At 36.5% G+C, this 26,088-nt stretch overlaps 1 protein-coding gene across 1 annotated transcript in view; it reads left to right on the top strand.

Annotated features, from left to right (window-relative positions):
- Positions 1 to 26,088, top strand: part of FLT1 (fms related receptor tyrosine kinase 1) — a 194,570-nt gene that overhangs the window by 7,712 nt on the left and 160,770 nt on the right. The window contains exons 2-3 of the mRNA XM_036744332.1: positions 16,957 to 17,053; positions 19,353 to 19,579. Coding sequence (XP_036600227.1) covers positions 16,957 to 17,053; positions 19,353 to 19,579 — 324 coding nt within the window. The remainder of the gene's footprint in view (positions 1 to 16,956; positions 17,054 to 19,352; positions 19,580 to 26,088) is intronic.

The following is a 26,088-nucleotide window of genomic DNA, read 5'->3' as shown; positions in this document are numbered from 1 at the left end:
CTTAGGAGCCGCAAAGGATCCATAGTTCTGTGCAGCTGCTCCTTAATGGGGCAAGGGCAGAGGCAGCTAAAGGAGGACCTTGAGACTTTTCTGACCCTGAATGCAGGTGGTAACTGTGTGAATCAGCACACTACTAAAATACATCTCCAAGGAAGAGAAAGGGAGGAAATGTATATCAAGGAAATCTTGAATGAGGACGAGATAGTGGAATGCATAAGGAGAGAAAAGCAGGGAAGGAAGGTGGAACAATGGTATGCTTTTCACTAAGGATTGTTAACCTGAAGTCCATTAACTTGGGATAGATAGCTAGATAGATATAGGCAGATAAAGACACACACATATATATATATATATGTATGTGTGTGGATATCTGTGTATATATGTACATATGTACATGTATATTTCATATACCCATGTATGTGTATATGTGCACATACATATATAGATAACTATTTTAATATAATTGGTTTTCCTTATAATCCTATGTATTAAAATATTGTTCTGAGATGGGGTCCATAAGTTTGACCTGACTGTTAATGGTACCTATTGCACAAAAAAAAGGTGAAGAACCCTTGTTTAGGCAAAATGGGAATTTTTATTCTGAGTGGAAGGTTTATCATTTCCCAGACTGAAAAAGAGGTAAATGTGCTTAAGCATTAAGATGTCACTTTTCAGCATAGAATAGCAATAGACTTCCACTTCATTTTGTGATTGATGACAGCAGATATCATCATCATCATCACTGTCATCATCAAAAATAAATCTTTGCTTAGCACCAGTCTTCCCATGGGTCTGGTCTTACTTCAAAAATTTCTTTTTTTACATGTGAACTTTAGAGAAGGCTAAGTTGGCATCTAACTCTACCTGCTTTTCCTGACATTTGCGATGGGGTACTACTTTTCAAGAACAAAACAGGGTCATATTTATTAGAATTCATGGAAGATATGTATTATGCCACCTGTAAAGTAATTTCATCCTATATTTCTAGGAAACATCTAGAGAATATAATTTTCTTTGTTGTAGTATTAGATGGACCATTAGCATGGAAGAGATTATCTGGAATTGGCAATATTAATACTTTTTAATTTTGTGGTTGTCTTTTTTTAAAAATTTACATTAGAGTAATTATAAGTGTACATGAACAGTTGGAAAGGGAGGGATATATTTGAGAGGATTACAAACAAACAAATTCATCCATGATGAATTTCATTGTTTTCTCCCTGGGAGATGTGGTTAACTCTCTTTCCCAACTAAAAGCTCACGCTGGATCAGATTTTTTGTCATTTGTAATTCTTTGGAAACTTCTACAGTTTAATAGACTATCCATTGGGAATTTTAATTTAATTAGAAATTAGGGAAAATATGTGGGGATTTAATGTTTGCATCAGCCCTGATCTGAGTTTTGTCATGAATCAAGTCACAACTTGATTGAATCTGAAAATCACTTTGTTTAGGCACCATTGTTTAGCTACCTAATTATTTCATATATCTCTAAATCATTAAATGAAAAGAGATCCTGTGCAAAGCATCTGACATTTAAGGGTATTTCTAAAAACTCTTTGAAAATTTCAGGATATGGTTAATATAGATGGCAGTATTTAGGAGCGATACTGCCTTTTCGTAGGCTAGTCTGAAGTCCAATTGATCTATATCTACTTACAGATTATTCTAGGGGTGAATTTCCAGGACTCAAGATGAAAAGGGTTTTTTGTTTATTTGTTTTCAGGTTTTTTTAAATATGCATTTCCTCTTCAATTTCAAATGATCTACAGATGGGACCAAATCAATTAGTGCTTAGTTAACAATATGAGTTAATAGCTTAAGTATAACCTTGGTAGGAGAGATTTCTCTTAAGAAATAGCTTTGATTAAACTATTTTAGAATACTGTACTTCCCTACTGTGATTTTACATTAATAAAAATATAGTATATTGAACCTAAACTTCTTGGGATGGTTTCTAAATGGCCAGTACAAGCATATGGCTGTTCTATTACTAATCCCTTGAATATTTTCCCTTAAGAGGGTCTTAAATATTTAACACTTTTTAGTCTGCCATATATAGATTTCTGGTATGGCGGTCATCTGATGTCCTATTTGTTCCCTCATGTGAAATTTACCCCGGCTAGTATAAATTGGCCAAGAACTGATACCTGACTAATTTGCATTTAGTTTAGAAGAAATCTTAGTGTGTTTCCTTAAGTTTCATTTCTGTGTTGCTTGGCAAATCTACTGCCTACTTGTACCTCACTGATTCCTTATAAAATATAAATAGTGTAAAACGTGCTAAGCCTTTATAGTTTAGAAGGGCTCTGGGGTCTCAGGGATCCTTGCAGGGATCTTACAGCCCCACCTTGATCCTAGAATAACTTAATAAGAATCAATACTCAGAAAGAAGCGGAGATATCCAGGAGGAGCCTGGGTGGCAGCAATAAAAACCCAGGATGTGCCTTATGTTTCCCACTGGGCACTTTTACACCACAGGCAACCTTGGCCCTGCTCTGCTGAACTGTTAACTTAATTCTAGGCACAGAGCAAAATATTAGTCTGTGAGTCATAGGATTTAGGGCTAGAACGGACCTTGGGGAGTATGAAATCTAACCCCATCATTTTACAGATGCGGAACCTGAGACTCAGAGCACTGGATTTGCCCAGGCACACAGTGGCAGAACTAAGATTTGAATTCAGACCCTTTGGAATCTAAATCTACCCCTCTTTCTGTTGTATTGCACTGCCTCTGACTCTTCAGCAGCTAAGTCCTTTCTACTACCCTGAATTCCAATGAAAGTATTTATTTTAAAATTAGTACATCAAAATGTACAAAATAGTGATGGGTCAGTATTTTATAGTTATTCAATCTGCTGAGATGCAGCATGGCATAGTCCTAGAGGGCTGGTTTTGTCAGGAAGCCCTGGGTCCAAAACCTGCCTCTGTCATTATAACAACAGAGTGCCACAGGTAACTAAAACTCTAGTTGCAAATGGTTATGGCCCTGCATTGGCAGAGGGAGCTTTTGTACAGGCATTCCCTATTGTGATTAAATCACACATCCAGGCCAAAAAATAAGGTCAATCTGATAGGAATTTCTGATGACTAGTTTTAATTCTGACATTTATTAACAGCTATGGCAAGCCACAACTTTTCCAGTATTATAAAACAGCAATAATAACTGGCTGGCACCACCTACCTCAAAGGAAAGTGCTTCATGAATCTTAAAGCATTATATCAAAGGGTCTGACATATTTATTCATTCTTACTCCTAAAACAGTGCCCTCAAGGTGGCCTAGAGTCTTTACAAGGTGCTGGAGTCTGGATGAGGTTCACAACCAACCATTCTCTTTTTGGCTGAGACATCATTATTAAAGAGGATGGGAGGCATACAGTGGGTAAAAACAGGGAGGAAGTGGGCAGAGGAGAGAGGGGAACAGTCTCCCTAAAGGATAACTCATCTGCCAACAAGGTTTTCTATCCTTTATCTAATTCTTTCATTCAACCCTTCACCAGAAGTCTGAATTGCCCACCTCCACCTCCATCCTCCATGATGTTTCTACACAAAAGCACAGAATGACTGTGGTCAGGTATCTAGGAGGCTTAGAAGAGTTGGGTTTTTTGTTTGCTTTGGGTTTTTTCCCTCCCAGAGACAACTGAAAGTGAATGGCATAGAGGATGCCCGGAGGTTCTTTGCTTTTTATAAGTAGCTTGTAAACCAAAAAGTTTGAGTAGGAGAAGAAGCTAATGGAGCTTTTTTATTTTAAAGGCTAGAGGTGAAAGCAGTATCAGAAAAGCAAGAGGAGTCATTAGACAGGTATAAAAGAAAAAATAAGATAAAGGCAAAGATATGCTGAGAAAAGGCATGGAAGAAGGGAATAAAGAATTTAAAGCCATGTGTGCATGGATTAAGGAGTAGAAGAAAATCTAAAGTTCTAGAGAGAAAAAGGAAAGACAAAATGAAGGGTGAAAGAAAGGGATTGTGGGACACTGGAGAACACAGAAAGAAGCAAGACCTTATTGGGCACAAGTAAAAATGGCCAAAAAAGGTAACTAAGAGACAAGAGTTCTATAAAGTTATGTTTGCTTAAACAGCTGTACTTTGGATCACATCTTAATCCATTTCTAATTAATCATTATTATGGTGTTTTATAATTTCTGAAAATCTTCTTTCCTAAACAGAATAATTAAAATTGATTAAAAAAATGTAAAAAGTTCAGGCCAAGGGCACTGCATAGGTTAATTGTTTGGAAGTATTCATACATCTAGGCTCTTAATGATTTCAAGTGGTCTTAGGCATATTTTTCAGGAAAGACCTATCACTCTATGACAAAATATACTGACTACAATAATTTAGTATATTACTCCTCCAGAATATAGCATTTATGATGGAAACATAATTCCTCCAATGGATATAAGCAGAAGAATGCTTGTAAAATCTTTGAAAGGCGCCTCAGTTAAAATATTTACTACTTAAGGGAGCCTAGAGAATGTATTAAAATCATAGGAATCCAATATGGAGAAGACCTGTTTGGTCCGCAGGAGATTCCTCTGCTTAAGGAGGATTATTCTCCAAAGCATGTGCAAGGAAACTCAATTGCATTTCAGCCTGTTAAGTTTAGAACAAAATTTAATTTGACAATAGAAAACACAATGGTCTAGTAGTGTTTAATGAGCCTTAAAATGTATGCAAACACAGCATTCAGGAAAGGATTCCCTGTGATGGATAGTTTTATTGCTGAGGGTTGGCAACCTAAAGCCCAAAGGTCAGAGGCTTTCAATATGTTATTTGTGGCAAAGATAGTAAGGTCTTTCTTAATTTATCTCCATTATTATCTGGACTAAAGACATCTCCAATGGATAGGCTCATGTACTACAGAAAAAATCTCTTCTTGGTAGATTAAACAAATACACATAGGGGAAAGAACAAATGAAAAACAAGAACTTTATGATTCTTAGATACCTAGTGAAGATTTCTAATATGACTTAAAAACAAAATAAAACCTCATCTTGGCATTGCGGGATAGCTTATTTAAAAAAACTTTTAGCTGAACAATTAGGTGAGAACTAAGATATGAAAGGGCAAGGATAAAACTTTATTCAGTCTTCTCTTCAGGACACATGGATAGTAGTAGTGATATATATACATATACATATATATACATATATGTGTATACATATATATATGCATGTGTGTGTATATCACCACTGTTTTGTATTTAGAATGTAATGTTTCAAGCAGTTGTGAAGAATTTTTTTTTACTTTTCTAGCTACTAAAAAGCATCACAGCCTAGGAAGAATCAGACTGAAAAAACTGAGGCAAAGAAATTTTAAGTGAATCAGAAAATAGACTAAGGGACCAAGCTCATGGGGCTTGGATTAGAATTCAGGTTTTTCAGTCCCAGTACTGTACTTTCTGAATAGGTACACTGGGGAAAGAAAGCATTAATAAGATATTTCCCTTTTCTTCATCTTATTTTCCCTCCCAAGGGAACCCATGAGGAAAACATAAAACATATTCATGAAATTTCACAAGCATGCTATTACTTTTCACAAAGAAGGGAAAAGCACCATGAGAACATCATGAGAGAGAAAACTGGGAAATGATAGTGTCCTGACCAAGCCTGGTCCTTACAGTAAATGCTGTAAGATTTGCTGCATAGGGTTAAGACCCTGAGACTGATTACACTCTAGCATGTATTAAAACACAAAATTGTCAGGAAGATACTTGGTAGAGTTCCCTTGATGGAATCAAAATTTGTCATTCTAAGTAATCTAGGAATTTAAAATTTAACAATAAAGCAATCAAGCTATTTTACCTGGACTATATCTCAATAATAAATACATTCATATGGTACCTTACTGTTTCTAAGGTGCTCTCATATAAATAAGCTCATTAGATATTCAAATGAGGAGCCACAAATGAATGTTTTAGGCAGTCAGGACAGTTATTATCATCCCCATTTTTCCAGATAAGGAAATCAAGTCTCAGATAAATTCAATGACTAGCCTGTAGTCACAGGACTTGGCAGTAATGGAACCAGGACCAGGGCCAGGAGACTCCTGACTCCTAATCCAATGTTCTTTCTGACCAAGCTGCCTCTGATTTATGGAATGATTGATAAGTGGCTAAATCGGATATTAAAAGAGAGATAGGACTGGACCAGGGATTCTTAACCTGGGTCCCCTAGGACCACCCCCTCAGGAGTCCATAGATAGATTTCAAGGGATCCATGAACTTGAGTGGGAAAAAAAATTACATCTTGAATATAATTAGATTCCTTTGGACATTTAAAATATTCTTCTGAGAAGGAATTTATAGGCTTCACCAGACTGCCAAATACATCTATTATGACACACAAAAAAGGGTTAAGAACCCCTGCACTAGAAAAATTTGTAGATTTCATTTTTCGAAATATACATTTTGATTAAGCCTTTTGTATAACTCCCAAATGCTGTATATGCAACCTTGCCACTATCTAGGTGTCGATATTTACTGAAATTTTATCTCTGTTCTATGAGGCAGTCAGTTCTGAGGTTTTCTTATAACAGAATTCAATAGACATGCATCAAGTATAACTTGAAAATGATTCATGTATCTGTTTTAATAATAGCATAATACAATTGGCAATTATCAGTCAGATTCTCACTCAGTGGGAAATGGCACTTCAGTACAGCAATATTAACAGTGTTAATATACTGGCCAATATTACTAATTTTTCTTAATTAGCAGAGAAAGTGCAGAATAATCACTTTTTGCTCATTTCCTTATAAGTAACTGGCTGAAAGGTGTTCCAGATTTCTACACTCAATGCTTTATAAATTTTATTTCGCATCTCCCATTCTTTGACTGTCAGACAACTCAGATAACTTGAAAGATTGTATAGTAAAGTGAAAGGACATGTTATTAAGCAGTGTAGGGTAGAGGGTGTTATTTCTTTTTATTTCTCCAATAAAGAGGTGTGGGTGTTAGGAGCAGGACATTTTTAGAGGAAGGTAACAACACCTTGTCCACAAGAGATTTCTCACTGACCAGCCTTAATTAACCGAGGTTGTCACACAAAAAGAAGCTGCACACGGGGGTAGGTCATTGTAAGGGTAGGCTCCTTAAGGTCGCCTGGTGACAGGCATAATGACAAATGAATGTGCTCTGTTAAACTATGACCTCTTAGAGAAGCCAGTGTCAAGTAAAATGTAACATAGAGAGGCTCACTGAAGATGTAGTCCCCTTATAAATATTGACAGTAGGAATTTCTCTGTTGTCTTATTTTTCCTGGTAACAATTCAAACCATACAGAAATTTCCTTTAAATTACTTTTGTAAAGTTAAAGAAAAATGAATTAAGGTAATGATCCAGTATATGCATGTCATGTAAAAGTTTTAGCTTTTTCCATGCAAAGTTCCTTTTGGTGTTCAGACAGTCAGAGCTCTATTCTTTGTACTATGTGCTTTGAATGCTATCATAGGTTCCATGTTTGGCTTTTGTTGAACATAATCTAAAATATGTGGTTTATTTCAAGACATTTAAAAATAATAAGGCTACAATGGAATTATTGAAATATTTTTGTGGCTCAGTGTTCGTGGTTACTTGCTGGTTTGAAATACTTAAAGAAGTTGATGACTTCTAAATTCTCAAGTCTGAATTCTAGACAACGGTTGCTGAAATCCCTTTAATATGTTTAGGACTGGTAGTATATTCTGGATATAATGACATTGGGCCCTTTTATGATAGACTTGTTAAAACAAGTAAACAATTCTGATTTTATAAGTTCAGGTAAGGGAATAAATGTCTTACAAGTCCAACTCTCAGACTGATTTTCTGCTTTAAAGTAGTGACTCCAGCACAGTAAGCAGATGTATAATAAAATGAAAATCCTTTGGAATTAGAAACAATTTACATATTAAATGTATCAATACACATTTCAAGTCTGAATTCCTGTGCTGGACAGCTACTTGAATATTTCTGCTCTGCTGGCTGAATAGGAATGAAGATCAATTACCTAGTCTAATCTCAGATGGTCTACAATCTAAGTTTGCTGTCTGAAAGTTGCAAATAACCTTATCTGCACAAGAGATTAGTTAGCACTGAGTCAGAGCTTCATGCTATCTTAATGCATGGGGTGATTTCTCAATCTTGGCATAGCAAGAACTTGTTTCACACTCTGCCCCAGCAGAAAGAAAAAATGTGATGAAAAATCTGATTCTATTGTTAAATAAATAGTTTTCAGACAAATAAAATTGTGCATACAAATACAGACACACAAAAACTTTATCACTTCTATGACCTCTTGCTGTGAAGCCAAAAATTTTGGAAACAGAAAAATTAATATTTTTTCAGTTAATATCGTGGTTGGTTTCATGAACCATTTTAAGTGCTTTAAGACTCAAGTTGTGCTAGTACTATTTTACCTTCTGTGGCTTTGACATTGGCTATTTAGTCTTTAAGAAAAACAGAAAATGAACCTTTCAACCCACTTCGAGCCCTTGAAAAAGGAAAATAGAATATTGTCCCAATGACATGCCTTGGGAGTAAGCTTTTTAAGTTTAACAGTAAAATTTTAAAATGAAGAAGAAATGGCTTCCTTAGCTTCAACTTAAAAAAACCCCAACTTAAATCTGGATAACCATACACATTGTATAGGCAGATTGATATATAACAGAACCTTTGAAATAAGCCACATAATCCAACAACCTTTATGGCTCAGCTTTACTCATAAATGTTTTTGAAACTTAATTCCTAATTTTAAAATATTTTCTCATTAAATTAACCATAGGATAATGAAATGTAAGAGCTGTGAAAGGGATTTGGCTATTATCTATATAAATGGTTCCCATTTAGTAATTTGTGAACTCTTGGGGGTTTAAGTCCAAGGGGTTCAAACTAAAAACTCTCTAATGGTGCATTAAATAGTAAATAATTGCCCAATTATGTTACATTTATATATATATATATATATTATTCTTCTGTGGCAACAAACTATGTGCATATTAGAAATAGTGTAAGTTTGTTTCCATAATAATTCAAAACTATTGCAATCAAGTATGCAACAATTTTGATGTTTGTGCAGAGAATACATTGTCTGCTTCTAAGTGCATTGTGTTCTTATAATTTCTCAACATGTCATCAAATTGTTTGCAAAATGCCACAAGGTTTGACATTAGATTCCCAGCATAAGATACATGCATGTACCCACATTTGTGTTCTGTATATGTGTTCCCTCATCTTCTCTGTTACCTCGTAATCATGCCCCATCAGCTTTATGTACATGACTAAGATATTACAAATGTCTGCATGATTACTAGACATGCACATTATAAGTCATTTTGAAACTATCACAGACCATCATAAATGTTCTACAGAAACAAACCTTATATTGCCTCTCATTACAGCTATTTTCCTATTTAACTTATTTTCCATTTACATTACCTTTCTATTGGTTGATTTCCAAATGAACTGGTTGGCAATAGTGATTAGTTGTTTGGTAGAGTTTCTGTGAGAATGTTGCTAGTGCACCACTGGTAGAAGATGTCCTTACAAAGATTAATTTATGTGTAGAAGTAATGTATCCAATTAAGTTTTAAGAACATTTACCATTTAATACAATGTTATTAGCCAGTAGGAAAATAAATATTTTATAGCATTCCTAGCTATTCACTTTTTTGCCAATTAGGTAGCTAAAATTTTTTTAAAATTAATTTCCATCTCCCAAAAAAACAGCTTATAATGTTCTCTTATCACTTCTCACCATATATTTATGTATTTTCACTTTATTCTTGTTTGATATCAAAATACAGAAATAAACTTGATTTGCAACCAGATTTAAGACTGTCAAATATTAGAAACTCTTGTTTAGATAAAAAGCCCAACATTGAAATTAAGTTTGTACATGATTATTATATTATGTTAAACATTCTTCAAGTTGTAATCTATTTCATTTAAAATGCTATTTGATGTTTTACATTATTCTGCATGTATAACCTTTATCAGAGTGCTTGCCATCTTGGGGAGGAGAGAAAGGAAGGAGGTAGAGAGAAAAATTTGGAACTCAAAATCTTTCAAAAAATGAACATTGAAAATTGTCTTTATGTATGATTGGAAAAAATAAAATACTATTAAAAATAAAATGTTATTTGTATTCAACAAAAATAATTATAAAATAAAGAAATTTAATATGAAGTCTTGCAGATAACAGAAAGTATATGAGGTCTTGCTGGATTACTTTTAATTCTTACAGAATGCCCCACACAAAAAATTCATAATAATTTCTTAATTAAAGTTTTATAATTTTATATTTAGAGTTTTAACAATTTCAGGTAAGATAAAATTTTATATTTTATAATATATAATATAAGGTTTTATTTGGAGCTTTGGAGGGCAAAAGTTATCACTGCAGTTACTGTAAGCATTTAATGAATAAACCTAAAAGAATGTTATGAATAGTATATTAAAAAAACTCTAGGGACTCACAATAGGTTTTATTGTTGTTATTGTCGTTGAAATGGATCATAAAACAAAAAACATTGGGAAACATTGATGTGAAGAAGAAAATGAAGCCTAGAAATGTTAAGTGACATGTCCACTTGGTCATCTAGGTGTTGTAGTAGACAGAGGTGGAGTCAAGCAGGCCTGACTTTAGACATTCACTTAGCAGTGTGACTTCACAAGTGACTTAACTTCTCTCAGCCTCAATTTCCTCATTGGTAAAATGGGGGTAATAGTAGCATAGGATTATTGTGAGAACCAAATGAGATAGTGTATTTAAAGAGCTTTCCAAATCTTAAAGAACCCCCTAAATGCTAGCTATCGTTAAACCTCTCCAGGAGCTAAATTTTTTCATAGCTATGATAGTTAGCCAAATAAAATGACCTAGAGGAGGGTCTGCAGCACACTGGGCAGATTCTATATGGAGGATGTATGGTAGAGCATGGATAAGAATCTCACAGGAGCAGAAAGCATGGTTGGCTTATGATCTGCACTGATGGAGAAAATAATAACTCATATTTGTAGAGCACTTTAAAGCTTTTGAAGTGCTTTTCTCGTAACAATCTTGTAAGGGTGGTAGTGCAAGTATTATTATACCCATTTTATGATTGAGGAAACTGGGGCTGTAAGAGTTTAATTGATTTGCCCATGGTCATAGAACTAATAAGTATTTGCGATAGGATTCAAATCCAACACTTTATCCACTGTGAGCAGTACAGATTCACTGAGGGATTTAAGTATCCTGTTAGCCTGGAAGGACCTTAGAATGGACATTAATTATTTTGGTTATGTTTTGTTTAATTGTGAACATAACTTCAGGTCATTTTCTTGGACACCACTCACTGTATCCATAGAAGTCAAATGAGCCATAGAGTTTTATTTGATACATAGCTTGGGGAAGAAAAGTCAGAGAAATGAGAGGTGGAAGCTCAAAGTAATTTCTGGATAAAGTTTTTTTAATATGTGATTTAGCAAATGAAGTATAAAAGATTGTCATAAATTTACGAAGGAATGCCCTGGGTAGTTCTTTCTCTCTGTCAGCAGTGGACAAATAGTGAAACAATTTGGTATTGGATAAGAAATAGAATGGCCGATCAATGGAATAGATTAGGTACACAATATAGAAAAGTAAATGACCACAATAAGCTAGTGTGTTGGATAAACCCAAATTATTCCAGATGTTGGGGTGAGAAATCACTGTTTGACAAAAACTGTTGGGAAAATTGGAAAATAGTCTTGCAGAAATTAGGCATAGACCAATATCCCACCCGTATACCAAGATAAGCTCAAAATGGTTTAGACATAAAGGGCATATAGGCAAATTAGAAGAGCATGGGAAAAAATGACCTGTCAGATCTACGGAGAAGGGAAGAGTTCGTAACGAAACAAGAGAGAGAGAGGTTCACAGGAGGTAAATAGATAATTTTGATTACATAAAATTAAAAAGTTTTGGACAAACAACAAATGCAACCAAAATTAAAAGGAAGGCAGGAAACTAGGAAACAGTTTTATAGAAAGTTTCTTTGAGTCCTGTTTCTCAAATATATAGGGAACTGACCCAAATTTATAAAAATAAAGGGCATTCCCAAATTGATAAATGGTCAAAGGATCTAAACAGGAAGTTTTCATGAGAGGAAATCAAAGCTATCAATAATCATATGAGAAAATGCTCTAAATCACTATTAGAAAAAAGCAAATTAAAACAACTCTGAGGTGCCACCTCCCACCTATCAGATTGACTAAGATGACAAATAAAAGGAAACAAATGCACTCTTGGTGGAGCTATGAACTAATCCAATCATTCTGGAGAACAATTTGGAACTATGCCCAAAGGGTTATAAAATTGTATATACCCTTTGACCTAGCATTACTGCTACTATATCTATACTCAAGGAGATCAAAGGAAAAGAATCCATATGTACAAAAATATTTTATCAGCTTTTTTTGTGGTGACAAAGAATTGGAAACTGAGGGGATGTCCATCAACTGGGGAATGGATGAACAAGTTATGGTGATGGAATGAACGTGATGGAATGCTACTGTGCTGTGAGAAATGATGGAGGGGGTGGTTTCAGAAAAACCTAGGAAGACTTAAATGAATTGGTACAAAGTGAAGTGAGCAGAACCAGGAGAACAATGCAACAAGTAGCAGTAATATTGAAAAGATAATCAACTGTGAAAGACTTAGCATCTCTGATCATTACGATGATCTACCATCACTCCAAAGGACTCATGATGAAAAATGCTATCCACCTTTATATATGGACTAATGGACTCATAATAAAGATTGAAGCATATTTTTTCTTGCCCCCCTCTTCCCAAACATGGCTAATACATTTTTCAAGCCTTCATAAGTTTAGTAAATATAATTATTCTTGTCTTCTCAATGGGTAGGGGAAGATTGGAAAGAGAGAGAACTTGAAATTGCAAATAAATAAAAGGAAGGAAAAATGGTCAGGCAACCTTCAACTCCATAAACATTTACTGAAAAATACAGGCAAAGACAATTAAGCAAACAAACAAAAAACAATGGACCAAGTAGAATACTTGGTCTCTCCATAGACGACTAAAGAGCAAAATTATTTTCTGTCTTTTGCCACTTGGAAAACTGAACTGCATAGAATGAAGTGTTATAAAGGAAACACAATTGAATTAGGAGTCAGAAGACCTGTGATTTCAATGCTGAATTTACTGTTTACTACTTTCCTGACCTGGGGCAAGTCTCTGTGTCTCAGTTTCCTCATCTGTAAGGTGAAAAAGATTCATTTTATTTTAAGGGGCAGGTAGGTGGCACAGTGAGTAGAGCTCCGTCCCTGGAGTCAGGAGGACCTGAGTTCAAATGTGGCCTCATACACTTGACACACTTACTAGCTGTGTGACCTTGGGCAAGTCACTTAACCCCAATTGCCCTGTCTTTTCCCCTCCAAAAAAACCCTCCAAAATAATCGCTTTATTTTTAAGATTCCCAGGGCTATTATTATGACCCAGTATAGTTTTGATGGCTTTCTTAATAGTAATGAAAACAATAGTTCCCAGACAATTTCATGGGAGGGAGGAAGTAATTCTTTTTATTCAGAGAACTCAGGCTGCTGAAGTAGAGGAGTGGAAAATTCCAATCTCCCTTAGAGCTCCACAATGGTGTAATTACCTCTTAAGCTTCACATGAGATTTACTCTTGGAAATCACCTCTTAATAATGTTACAATAAGGCAGTGGGATTCAGTGAACAAAGAAAAAAATAGGTTGACTAGAATGTTGTGTGTATCCTAATGTAAGGTATATCCCTGTTTCAGTACTTTAGTTTAATTCAGCAAAGATTTATTAAGTGTGTACTATGTGTAAAGCCCTGTGTTAGGCACAGGAGACTCAAAGGCAGAATACTGCTGCTATTCTACATGAATCGATGAATGAATGAATGAATGAACATTAAGAGCTTTCTGTGTGCAAAGTGCTAGAGATACAAATAGAAAAATAAGGCATGCCCTGCTTTTAGGCAGCTCATGTGGCAATGGGGCAACAAAATATAAATATACATGGTACAAGGAAAATTGAGATGGAAAAAAAACACCAACAACGGGGATGGGGGGAACCATGGAAGGTTTCACAGAGGAAAGGGGTGATTAAGCTGGACTTCGAAAGAAGACGCCATTTTCCTTGAGAGGAAGATTAGGAGGGAGGACATTCTAAACATGAGGGAAGTTCTATGTGACTGTATGTAAGCAGAAGATGGAATGTTGAGTTAGGGAAGCAGCTAGTGACACAGTTTGGCCAGAAAGTAGGGTTGGTAGAGGAGAATAAATGAATAAAGGCTGATTGACTAACTTTCATGAGGTGCTGTGGCCAACATTCTGGCTATGAACCTCTCCAAATTTAGCTAATCAGGTTCTCAGACAGTAGTCCATCCCATATTTGGTCCAGTCCATATTTGCTATATTCAGAGTTTCTCCAGCTTAGTAGGACCTTCCAAAAGCTACACTCTGCAAAGGGAAAACCTAAGGTTATCTCCGTATCGTGAGGTATTGATGTAAGACTTTAGTGGAAAGTAGCAACTTAATACCATAAAAATAAACTTATTAAAATATCCCCTTGACACATGGAAATACCCTTATCATTACAATCTGTAGATAAGGATATTATGGCATTTAGAGAATTAGTAACTTTGTTTTGCATATAGATAAAATAAAGAGTAGAAAATAAGGAGGTATCCAGAGGATCTCACATTTTTGTCTCCCAGACCTATAATCCAGCATTTAAACTTGCTAAACTACTCTTCTACCATCTATCATGGTGTATGAGTTGATGTTTTAAGGTAAAAAATTCTTTTCTCAAATTAGAGTCAACATATATCAAAGATTTGCTTTCTCACACTGCCTTTATTTTTAGGATCCATAACTATTGAATAATAGAAACAATTTCAGTTTTCTCATTTGTGAAAATGGGTTAATATTCAAAGTTGTGTGAATCAAATTATATCTGTCAATAAGTCAGTCAATAAGCATTTATTAAGTACCTACGATGTGGCAGGTAGTATGCTAGAAGCTAGGAATACAAGGAAAAAAGGGAAATAATTTCTGCTCTCAAGGAGCATATGTTTGAATGGGGAAGCCAACATGTAAATAACTAGGTACATACAGGAAATATTTGGAGTAGATGGAAGGTGATCTCAGAGAAAACATCAGCGACTGGGTAGACAAAAAGAAGAAACTGGATCTGAGTGTTGAAGGAAGCCACTGAAGCTAAGACGTGACGGTGAAGAGAGAGCATCTAAGGATTGGAGGACAGTCAGTGCAAAGGTCGTTTTATGTGAGAACCTACGCCAGAGGAGCTGGACCATACAAGGTGTGAAGGGAAATGAAGCATAAGAACATTTTGAAGGTAGGAAGAGACCAGGTTATGAAGAACTTTAAAGAACAAACATAGGACTTTAGTAGGGAACCACTGGAGTTAATTGAATTGAGGGCGGAGGGATGTGACAGCTGAGTGAAGAACAGATTGTGGTGGGGAAATACTTGAAACAGGGAGATCAAATGAAAGGCTATGGCAAGAAGTCTAGACACAAGGTGATGAGGGCCTGAACCACAGCAGGGATTGTATGAGTGGAGACAAGAGACACTATATTGTGAGGGCAGAATAACAAGGTGTGGCAATAGATTGGATAAATAAGATGAGTAAGATTGAAGGGTTTAGGATACTCCTGAGGTTGTGAGCCTTGATAACTGGCAGAGATGATGGTGCCCTTGAATACAGGGAATTCTTAAGAGGGCCGAAAGGTAATGAGTTATGTTTTACACATGATGAATTTCAGATGCTTATGGAACATTGGATTAGAGATGTCTGAGAGGCAGTTGGTGATGTGAGACTGGAATTCAAGAGAAAGAAATAGATTTTCAAAAAGCTGATAATTGAACCTATGGGAATTGATGAGATCACCAAGTGATAGTATACAGTGAAAAGAGAAAATATACCCTGGGCGTGATGTGGAGAAAGAACCAGAAAAGGATGCTGAGAAAGAGACAAATAGGAAAAGTTTCAGAAGAATTCAGTGTTACGAGAACCCAGAGAGGAGAGAGAATCCAGGAGGAGGAGGGGATCGACAGTATCAAAGGCTGCAGAGAAGTTAAGAAAGATGAGGATTGAGAAAAGGACATTCGATTTGGCAATTAAAGGATCACTGGTAACTTTTGAGAGAACAGTTTCAGTTAAATGATGAATTCAGAAGCCATATTTCAGAGTCCAGAAGTGAGTACAAGAAAAGGAAGTGTGGAGGCAGAGAGTATTGATAGCTTTCTGAAGGAAAGTGTTTTGTAACTGTATGTGAAGCATTATTCAAATGTATTATTATAATCATACACATACATGGATATTTAGTTTTTTTAAAAAATATATATAGGCTTGTAATTCCATTGGTATAGAGAGTTTCTGCTGGAGGAAGTTCCATGATTTTATAATCTTAGATAATTTCCTGGTAGAAAAGAAGTTTAGCAGCTTCACCATGGTCACATAGCTAGCATGTGTCAGAGGCAAAATTTGAATCCTGGTCTTCCTGACCCCAAGCATCCGCCAGCCAGGATGCTATGCTGTTGTTTGTTATTTGAACATAAATGGCAGAGACAATTCAAGGCGAGCTTCTGAGAGGGCTGCTCTCTACTCTGCCTTCAGCATAGCATTCTGACTCTACCAGCTCTCTTTTGTGAAGACCAGAACAATTAAGCTTTTTTGCTTCTAATGTATATGGTGCCAAGTGATAGACAAAGAACTTTTCTGTTATGGAAATAAATCATACCAAGACAGTAAAATTCAAGAAAGATCTCATCCCTATCAATTATTGCTACTACTGGCAATTTGATCAACATAACTGGGAATGCTTATCTTAGAGAAAGATGAGGGAGATTCAAGATGAAAATTTGTTCTTTGGAAGGAAGGTAGAACGAAAAGAAGAAAAAGGTGGGGGCAACTTACAAATAATAATTCTAAATTTTTTTTTCCAGGATCCAGTTCAGGGTCCAAATTGAAAGGACCTGAACTAAGTTTAAAAGGCACACAATATGTCATTCAAGCAGACCAGACATTATATCTTAAATGCAGGTGAGTGATGGGGTTGGTTTGGGACATTTGAATTAAGTATGTATTGGTTCCAGTCTTTCTTCTCCATGTCTAGTCATTCCCTGGTACCATTTTGAATTAGTCTCTTAGGGAGGCATAGTGTGTTAAGTGATCCCCCAGTGTCCAAGAAAGGTGAATGTGGCTTCAAGAATACCAATTACGTTTAATTCAATTCAATCCAACTTAATAAATATGCATTAAATGCCTACTATGTGCAAGGAAGGCACTGTGCTAAGTGCTGGAGATACAAAGATGAAAATGAAAAGTCTCTGACCTCAAAAAGTTTATATTCCCCAGGAAGAAATAACATATAAAATAGTGAGTAAATACTACATTGTATAGACATATACATACATGTATACATACATATATATTTGATAAGTATATATAATTATATATAAATATATATTTATATATCTATATACACACATGCGAATTAAATTTCAAAGGACCAAGAAAGGCCTCATGGAGGAGGTAACACCTGAGGTAAATCTTAAAGGGAGCTAGGGATCCCCAAAGGCAGAGGTAAGGAGGAAAAACATTTCAATTGTAAGGTTCAGCCTGTAAAAGGCATGGAACAAAGATATAGATGTTTGTATATGAAGAACAGCAATAAGGGAAGTCTGGCTAGGATGAACCATGCATGAAGAAGAATCATGTGAAATCAGGCTAAAAAGTGTGAACTACATTGTAATGAACTATAAATGTCAAATGAGGGGCCTGTATTTTCACCTGAAAGCAATAGGAGTCACTGACCATTTTTGAGTAGGAGAATGACATTGTCAGATTTGTGTCGTAAGAACATTGGTTTGGTAGCTAGGTGTAGAAAAGTTGAACTGGTGAGGGAGGCTGGAGGCAAGAGTCAGGAGGCTATTGCGGTAGTCCAGGCATGATAGCTTCATCGGTTATGGTAACTGTGTAAAAGAGAAATGGAGAGCTTCAAGAGATGCAGAAGTAAAATTAACATCTAGGCAACTGATTAGATATGAAGGATAAAGTACAGTAAAGAATCAAAAATAACTCCAAGGTTGTGAATCCAGTTGACTGAAAGTATGGTGGTATCCTTGAAAAGTGAGGAAGCTAGAAAGAGGGATTGGTTTGGGGAAAATGATAATGATCTCGGTTTGGGACTTATTGAACTTGAGCTATACATAGGACATCCAGTGGAGGGAGATAGTCAACAGACAGTTTGTGATGTAGGATTGGAGCTCACAGAGTCAGGCTTGATATGTTGAAAACAGCACTTTTGGGAGCTGGTAAGAGAGTCAAAAGACAGTCCAGGACATACCTACACGTAGAAGGTCAGACATGGATGATGATCCATCAAAGAGACCAAGAAGCATTTAGACACCTAAGAGGAGAACCAGGAGAGAGCTATCTCATGAAAACCCATGGAAGGAACGATGCCAAGGAAGAGGGCACAATCAAGAATGAGGTCTAAGAAAAGGATGCAGCAATTAGGAAATAGTTGGTAACCTTGAATAGAGATATTTCAGTAATGTAGGAATAGAGCAAATAGACTTCAAAGTGTTAAGGACTAGAAGATGAGGAAATGGAATATAGATGAGTATAGATGGCTTTTTTAGGAGTTTGTCTATGAAAGAGAAGAGAGGTTTGAGATAATAGTTTGAGGGGACATCAGAGTTAAAGGAAGATTATTTGAGCACAGAGAAGATCTGGGTATGTTTCTAGGCAGCAGGGAAAGAACCGGTAAAGAGAGATCTAAGGTCAGAGAGGAAGTGAATAACTGAAGGGGCAAATTCATAGGGGATATAGGCAGGGGAAGAATTAAGGATCCAAGTAGAATGGTTGGCTTTGGCAAGAAGAGTTCAACTCTTTCTCTGTGATGGGAGAAACGGTCAATAGATAGGTGATAGTTTGGGCGGGGATTTGAGCTGGAGAATTAGAAACATGAAGGAGTAACCAGATGGCATTTATTACTTTGGTACAAAGTATAAGTCAGAATCCTCTGCTGAAAGGGAGAGAAAAGGGGAGGTGTAGGGGCTACGAGATGACAAGGTTTTAGTGTGCCAGTTTTTGGTTGGTTTTTTTTTAATAGACTAAGGAGAAATCAACCCCCCAAATTTCTTTGACTCTTTATTTTAAGCATTGTTTTAAAACTTTTTTAAAAAAGAAGTGTTGCTTTTGTGTGAAGAGGAAGGTTGCTACAATTACAGAGGACCCCAAAATAGCGATTGGAATAAAATGAATAGTTGGGAACTGAGGCTGTGCCACAATACCCAGATGTAATTGTTTTTTGTTTCCTTATCTTTGATTGCAGGGGGGAAGTGGCCCATTCATGGTCTTTGCCTAAGACTGTGAGTAAAGAAAGCAAAAGACTGAGCATCACCACATCTGTCTGTGGGAGGAATGGTAAACAGTTCTGCAGCACCCTGACCTTGGGCAGGGCACAGGCCAATCACACGGGCTACTATAGCTGCAGATACTTATCGACACCTGTTTCAAAGAAAAAGAGAACAGAATCTACAATCTATATATTTATAAATGGTAAGAATGCCTCTTTATAAGTGTTATTTGGCATTGCATTTCAACTGGTCACAAATTAAGCATATTTCTTTAGAAATGAGAATATTTCTACCTGATGTGAATAAGATTAATTGAAATATCAGATATCATTGAAAGGAGAACCCATAAAAGCATTAGGGAATGGTGGGATTGATTTTTTATCGATTTCCATAGATATTTTAGAGGGCTAAATGATCATTTTACATGATTTTCTTGAAGCCCAAATAGAAAATAAAACTTGTCACTTAGAGCTACAATAGACTCCTACACATGTTCATTCCTGTCTTTGGCCCCAAAACAATTATTTAAATGTTGTAATGCAAGCCTGCTATCTGTACAAATGTTTCCCGAACAACTTTGTCATTGTTTTTATTTTGGAAAATCTAATATATAGCATTGTTTGCTCTTAATTTAACAATGACCTTGAATTTTCTGGCATGTAGCAAAATGTATTCTGATGATGTCACTGAGTTTCATGTTCAGTGGCTAAGTACTGATCACTGAATAATCACAAGAAATACCTTTTCTAGATAACACACTAAAAGACACAGAGGACTGCTTTTGGTTGCTATTCCCATTTTTCGTTGATTTTATTGCTATTGACAGTTTAATTACATGATAGAGAGAACAGTCAAATAAATTAGTGCATCAAATTTGTAGAGCCCGAAGAAGTTCAAATTGACAAGTTTGGGGGGAAGGACTTGTACTTGTGTTGCAGAAAGAGTAAGGACACTGAGCTACTGTAATTTCATGATTACTTACTTTGGGGCAGGGGGGTGGGAATCACTGATATTCTCAGAGCTTTAAGTCATATTGAAAAAAATCCTAAGCCCTTATTGACCTCGTAGTGGAGATCTCAGGCATAGACAGTAGCCAAAACCAGCCCTCTGCATTGGTGGCACGGCTACCCCACGTGAATCTGCCCCTTGTGAGCTAGCTTTGGAGATGCACCAAGGAGTCAATGGGGCCTGACTAAATACAAAAGGGATTTGTACCTTTGATGGGATTCCCACTCACTCACTAAAAAGTGACTCCCCTACAAGGGAATGCCCCACCTTTGACCATTCCTACACCTTTTCCCAGGTTCTGTCAGCATCTTCCAGAGCTCCTTTCTTTCTGTGGCCCTTTTAGCCTTCCTATGTGAGGCAGGAGAAGGTTCCTACTTCAATTCTTTGACAATTATATTTATAATGAGCATATTTGTTGTCCTGGGTTCGTATTTCTTTTCTCTCCACTTTTTAAAAAGAAAATTAAGAATGAACATTAATTAAAGGGCTAGCCTAGAGTGGAAAACTTCAGTGAAAAGCTGATTTTCTCGAATTTGAAAGACATGGAAGTCTGTAAGGAATGAGGTGAAAGCTATTCAGAAGCAAAGGGTCTGGGTGAAGGAAACTTCAGAAATTCAGAAGGGAGACAAATGGATTAGTGAAATAAGTGGATACAAACAAGATTGCTATGATTGATGCTATGTAGGAAGCTCTTTTGTGGAAGGGTTAAAAAAGAAGTTTGGCAGGGCAATAATTTTATAATGAGGATAGCTAGGTGGTATAATGGATAGAGTGCCAGGCCTGGAGTCTGGAAGGCTCATCTTCTTGAGTTCAAACCTAGCCTCAGATACCTACTAACAGTGTGACCCTGGGCAAGTCACTTAACCCTATTTGCCTCAGTTTCCTCATTTGTAAAATGCCCTGAAGAAGGAAATGGCAATCCACTCCAGTATCCTTGCCAAGGAAACCCCAAATGGGGTTGTGAAGAGTCAGACATGATTGAAAAATGACTGACAATTTTATAATAGCAATAATAACAACTCACATTTTATAGCAGTTTATGGTTCACAAAACATTTTCCCCATTCTAACCCTGTGAGGTAGGCAGTTTAAGTTTTACTATCTCTGTTCTCTAAGAGGCTAGAATTACAGATCAGGAAAGATATGTATCACTCATGGTTACATACTGGTAAGTTTCAAAGCCAGGATCCAAAGCTAAGCCTCTAGACACTGAGTTCACAGATCTTTCCACTCAAAAATGGCTACTGTTATTTATCTCCTGCAGCTCTTAATTTCTACCACGGCTATTCATACTCTCCTTCAGTTATTTTTCTCCCTGCTTCCTACATGGACAGGTTTCAGCTGTCTTAATGGCCAATTAGGCATTTGCTAGGCATTGTGCATTTTTCCGGTGGGGCTAGACTTTGACCGGAAGCTCTATCTCATGGTGCAGCATCATGAGGAAATACTCAGCCTTTTTTATGGTGATTGCCAAATCCTGCATGATGAAGCTAAAATCCAAGAGGAGGGAAATGGAGGGAAAAGCTCTATAGATGATAGCAGGCACTCTGTCTCTGTCAGAGGAAAAGAGGTGTGGAAGAAAAGGTATTTGACAGGATGGAGAAAATGGATCAGGATAAAGAGAAAAGACATTATCAAGAGGAGATGACTGATTCAGAAAAACAGAGGATAAGAACCTCTGGTGGATTAGGGAAAGACATACAATATTTTATGTTCAGCCCCATTATCCTTGTCTAGTTAGAAAACCTACTCTGCAGGTTTGCTGAAGCAGGAAACCCTTCATCCATTTCCCTCATATGGGAAGAGCAGAAAAAATTCTTTCTCTAAGACAAACTCCAGAGAACTTCCTTCTAAATATAGAAAGGATGGACAAGGGTATTGCCTCATTTGGACACACCCAGACTACAGCTGGAAGTTCTTTCCTCCATCACTCCGGTCTCTCACATTTTTATGTTACATACCTGATCATTCCTGCCTAAAACTCTGCCACAATCTAACTCGTGGACTGGAGACCTGAAATGAGTATAAACGACTTTTCTTTCATTCACCTGGCTTGGAAATGACATGTAAAACTCTATAGACCTTAAAGTGTTGTATAAATGCCAGTTCCTTAAAATTTTTTCTAATACTTACCACACTTAACTTTTATTTGCATCACAGCATTTTGAATTTCATGTACTCCATGACTACAATTAGAGAGGATCCCAAAATAACAGTTCCAATCAAATGAATGATTGGCCTCTTGTATGACCCCTCCCCCACCCGAGTAATAATTTCTTCACCAACCATAACCTGATACAATAGATCTTTGAAACTCAAAGTGAATTTTCAAAAGTATAAGATTTTGTCATATCATACGAGATAATCCACCATTCACATTAATGGGACATTAAGATTAGAAGATAGCAAATCTTCAGCATAGAATATTGGACTGGGAATCAGGAAGATCGGGATTCTTATACTGCCTCCAACACTTACTGTGTGACCTGGGGTAACTCATTTAACCACTCTGAGTTTTGACATTGACAAAATGGGGTTAATAATATATATAATGCTGACCTTTTAAATGTTATAAACCTCAAATGAGCTAATATATGTAAAATACTTTGCAAATTTAAAGTAGTATGTCAATCGATAGTTAGTATTGACTGGATTCATAGTGGTCAATTTGTTGTTGAGTTGTTTCAGTTATGTCCAGCTCTTCATGACCTGTCCAGGGTCACACTGCTAGTGAGTGTCTGATGGCAGATTTGAACTCAGGTCTTCCTGACTCCAGGCCCAGTGCTCTGTCTGCTTTGCCACCTAGCTGCTTGGCACACAATAGGCACTTGTTAAATGGTTCTACAGGTGTGGTAGAGACTAGGAAACTAACATGAGTTCCCAACACTGTTGTGGTTTGGTCGTTTCAGTCGAGTCCAACTCCTCATGACCCCATTTGGGGTTTTCTTGGCAGAGACACTATAGTGGTTTGCCATTTCCTTCTTCAAATTATTTTATGGATGAGGAAAATGAGGCAGATAGGGTCAAGTGACTTGCCTAGGGTCACACAGCTAGTATCGGAAGCCAGATGAATTTTCCTGGCTCCAGGCCTGGTGCTCTATCCACTACACCATCTAGCTGCCAGTGCTCAATACTATCTATACTACCATACTATAGTATAGTATATATATGAAATATATAATATATATATATGAAATATGTAATGATTATGGAGAAAAATATTAAATGAGGAACATTATAAGATAATAAGATAAGTTTTAAAAATATAACTTTATATGCAAGTTAGTAACTGTTGTTTTCAATGATGGTAGCATTATTGGAATGACTTTTCTGCAGAACACTTTTTTGAATGGATAAGTTTTGGGCAATTAGGTGGCACAATTGGATAGAGAGCCAGGCCTGGAGCCAAGAAGACCAGAGTTCAAATCTGGCCTCAGACACTTACTAGCTATGTAGTAACTTAACCTCTATTTGTTTCAATCCACTGGAGAAGGAAATGACAAAACACTCCATTATCTCTGCCAAGAAAATCCCAGATGGGGTCACAAAGAGTCTGACACAACTGAACAACAACAAAAAAATGTGATGTAGTAAAAAGAACATTAAGCCCAGAATAATAAAGATCTGCGTTTGAATCCTCACTCACATACTAATTGTGTGATCCTGGGTAAGTCACTTGGCTTCTGTCTGCCTCAGTTTCCCCATCTGTTAAATGAAGAGGTTGGACTAGATGAACCCTGAGGACTGTTCCAGTTCTAAGTTTATGATATTGAATTAAGGAATATATACAGCAGTGAGTATATCCTACGCATTTCAGGGTTTCACTGAAATGAGCCTAGTAACAAGGGGTATGACTATAACATATTAGGATTTCAGAACTGGAAGTGACTTTAATTATAATCTTGTCCCCTTGTTTGACAGAAGAGGAAATGCGGCCCAGAGGCATTGCAGGTTGTTTTCCATCACACAGTGCATCTGTGTTAGTGCTGTTCCTGGGATCCAACCAGGTCTGGTGGATAGAGTATTGATACCAGAGTAAGGAAAGCCTGTTTTCAAATCCTGCTTCAGGGGCTTTACTAGCAGCGTGATCCAGGCCAGGTCACCTCATTTCTCTATTCCTGTTTTCTCATCTATAAAACAAGGGGGTTGAACAAAGGGGTTAAAGGCCCTTCAGCTCTAAATCTATGATCCTCTGACCCCCGAGTTGGCTTGCTATTCGTTCAACTAAGCCATTCTAAGGGATCAATATGCCACATGAAAATGTATGATTATTTTATACTTGGACCATATGAATCCAGTGTTCCATGGAGCTTTAAACTCCTAATTTCTAATTTCAGTATGCCTTACAGAATTAAAAAGTCCCTTCAGGTAGGAAGCAGGGAGTTATTTTTCAATGTAGTTCCTACATTATGATTTCCAACTTGGTTTCCTAAGCTTTATAGGCTCAACTTGAGCAATAACAAGCAATGCCAGTCAAATTACAGGTTTGGATCCTGCTGCCAGCAATTTTCTTTTCTTCTACGGTACAATGCACATTGTCTTCTCAATAAATATTTGATTGATTTTTCATTGCATTTAGAATATCTCCTCTCCTGGAAACTATTTTTGAAAAGGAAGATTAATCTTATGAATTGTGATTGAGTACGTATTTTAAAAAAACTACATAGGAAGCTAATCTGTTTTCTTTCTCTTAAGTAATCATTCTCTGCTGGTCTTCCCTTAAATTGTTTTGTCTGTGAGTTTATGAATGTGAATATATCAAAGCATTTTCACAGCAGGCTAGATTTCTCTGCATTGTGTCTCCCACATGTATAAACCTGATGATATTTATATAACAGCTTAATTTAAGGTTGAAATGGTACTGGATGCACACTATAGCCAGAAACTACAGAAAAATAGGGGAAAATTTTGCAGTCAGCAAATACTGAAGGCATTCCTGATTATTAAGACTATCTCGCTTTAACTATAGATGAATATGTATTTTTCTCTATGGGACTATGGATTATACTGGTGTTGAGTTTTAAAACATCTCAAACTTTTTTTTTCTTTTCATAAATAAGATGAAATTATTCTTTTATTTTGTGAAAAGTCTGTTTGCCAATTTTTTTTTTTTTTACTTTCTAGTTTTGGTGGGGGGAACAAAGTCAAGAAGTGGAAAACTTTGTGTTATCTTTTGTTTTAGTCAACTTTCCATTAGCTCCACATAGATAAGCTGTGTGCTTCTTTCCTCTGTTGGAGATTGTCACAAATGAAGGAATAGTTGGTACTCTATTTATATAGTGAGTAGATAGTTGTTGGTCTTTATATAGGAAAATACCACCAACTGAGGGTATTTAACTGAGAAACCCCCTGCGGAAGGATGTTCAGTGTTCATTTGCATGCCTTTGTTTGGGATTAGGTGGGAATGGAAAGTATCCCTTCCCTACCAGGATGCATATGTAGCTTTAGCTGTTTTGTGGCTTTCTGAAACACACCCACGTGTTTCCCAAAGATGTGCTTGACTCAAACTAGGTTTAGCCTAAGGAAAAATACAAATGAAGTCTGATCTGTTGTATTCTCTTCAGTCTGTGACATCACAAAATCAATCGATTTATCAATCAGCAAATGTTTGCTGTGTCTCTACTTTCTGCTAGGCAACGTGCTGGCTAGTGTAGAAGAAAACAAGGAGCATTATTATAGAGCCTAATAGTGAAGTTTAAAAGGG

Source organism: Trichosurus vulpecula, chromosome 2, assembly GCF_011100635.1.
Source record: "Trichosurus vulpecula isolate mTriVul1 chromosome 2, mTriVul1.pri, whole genome shotgun sequence".
NCBI classification, from domain to species: domain Eukaryota; kingdom Metazoa; phylum Chordata; class Mammalia; order Diprotodontia; family Phalangeridae; genus Trichosurus; species Trichosurus vulpecula.
The sequence above is the reverse complement of the archived record's forward strand: the minus strand, read 5'-3'. Positions and strand labels throughout refer to the sequence as shown.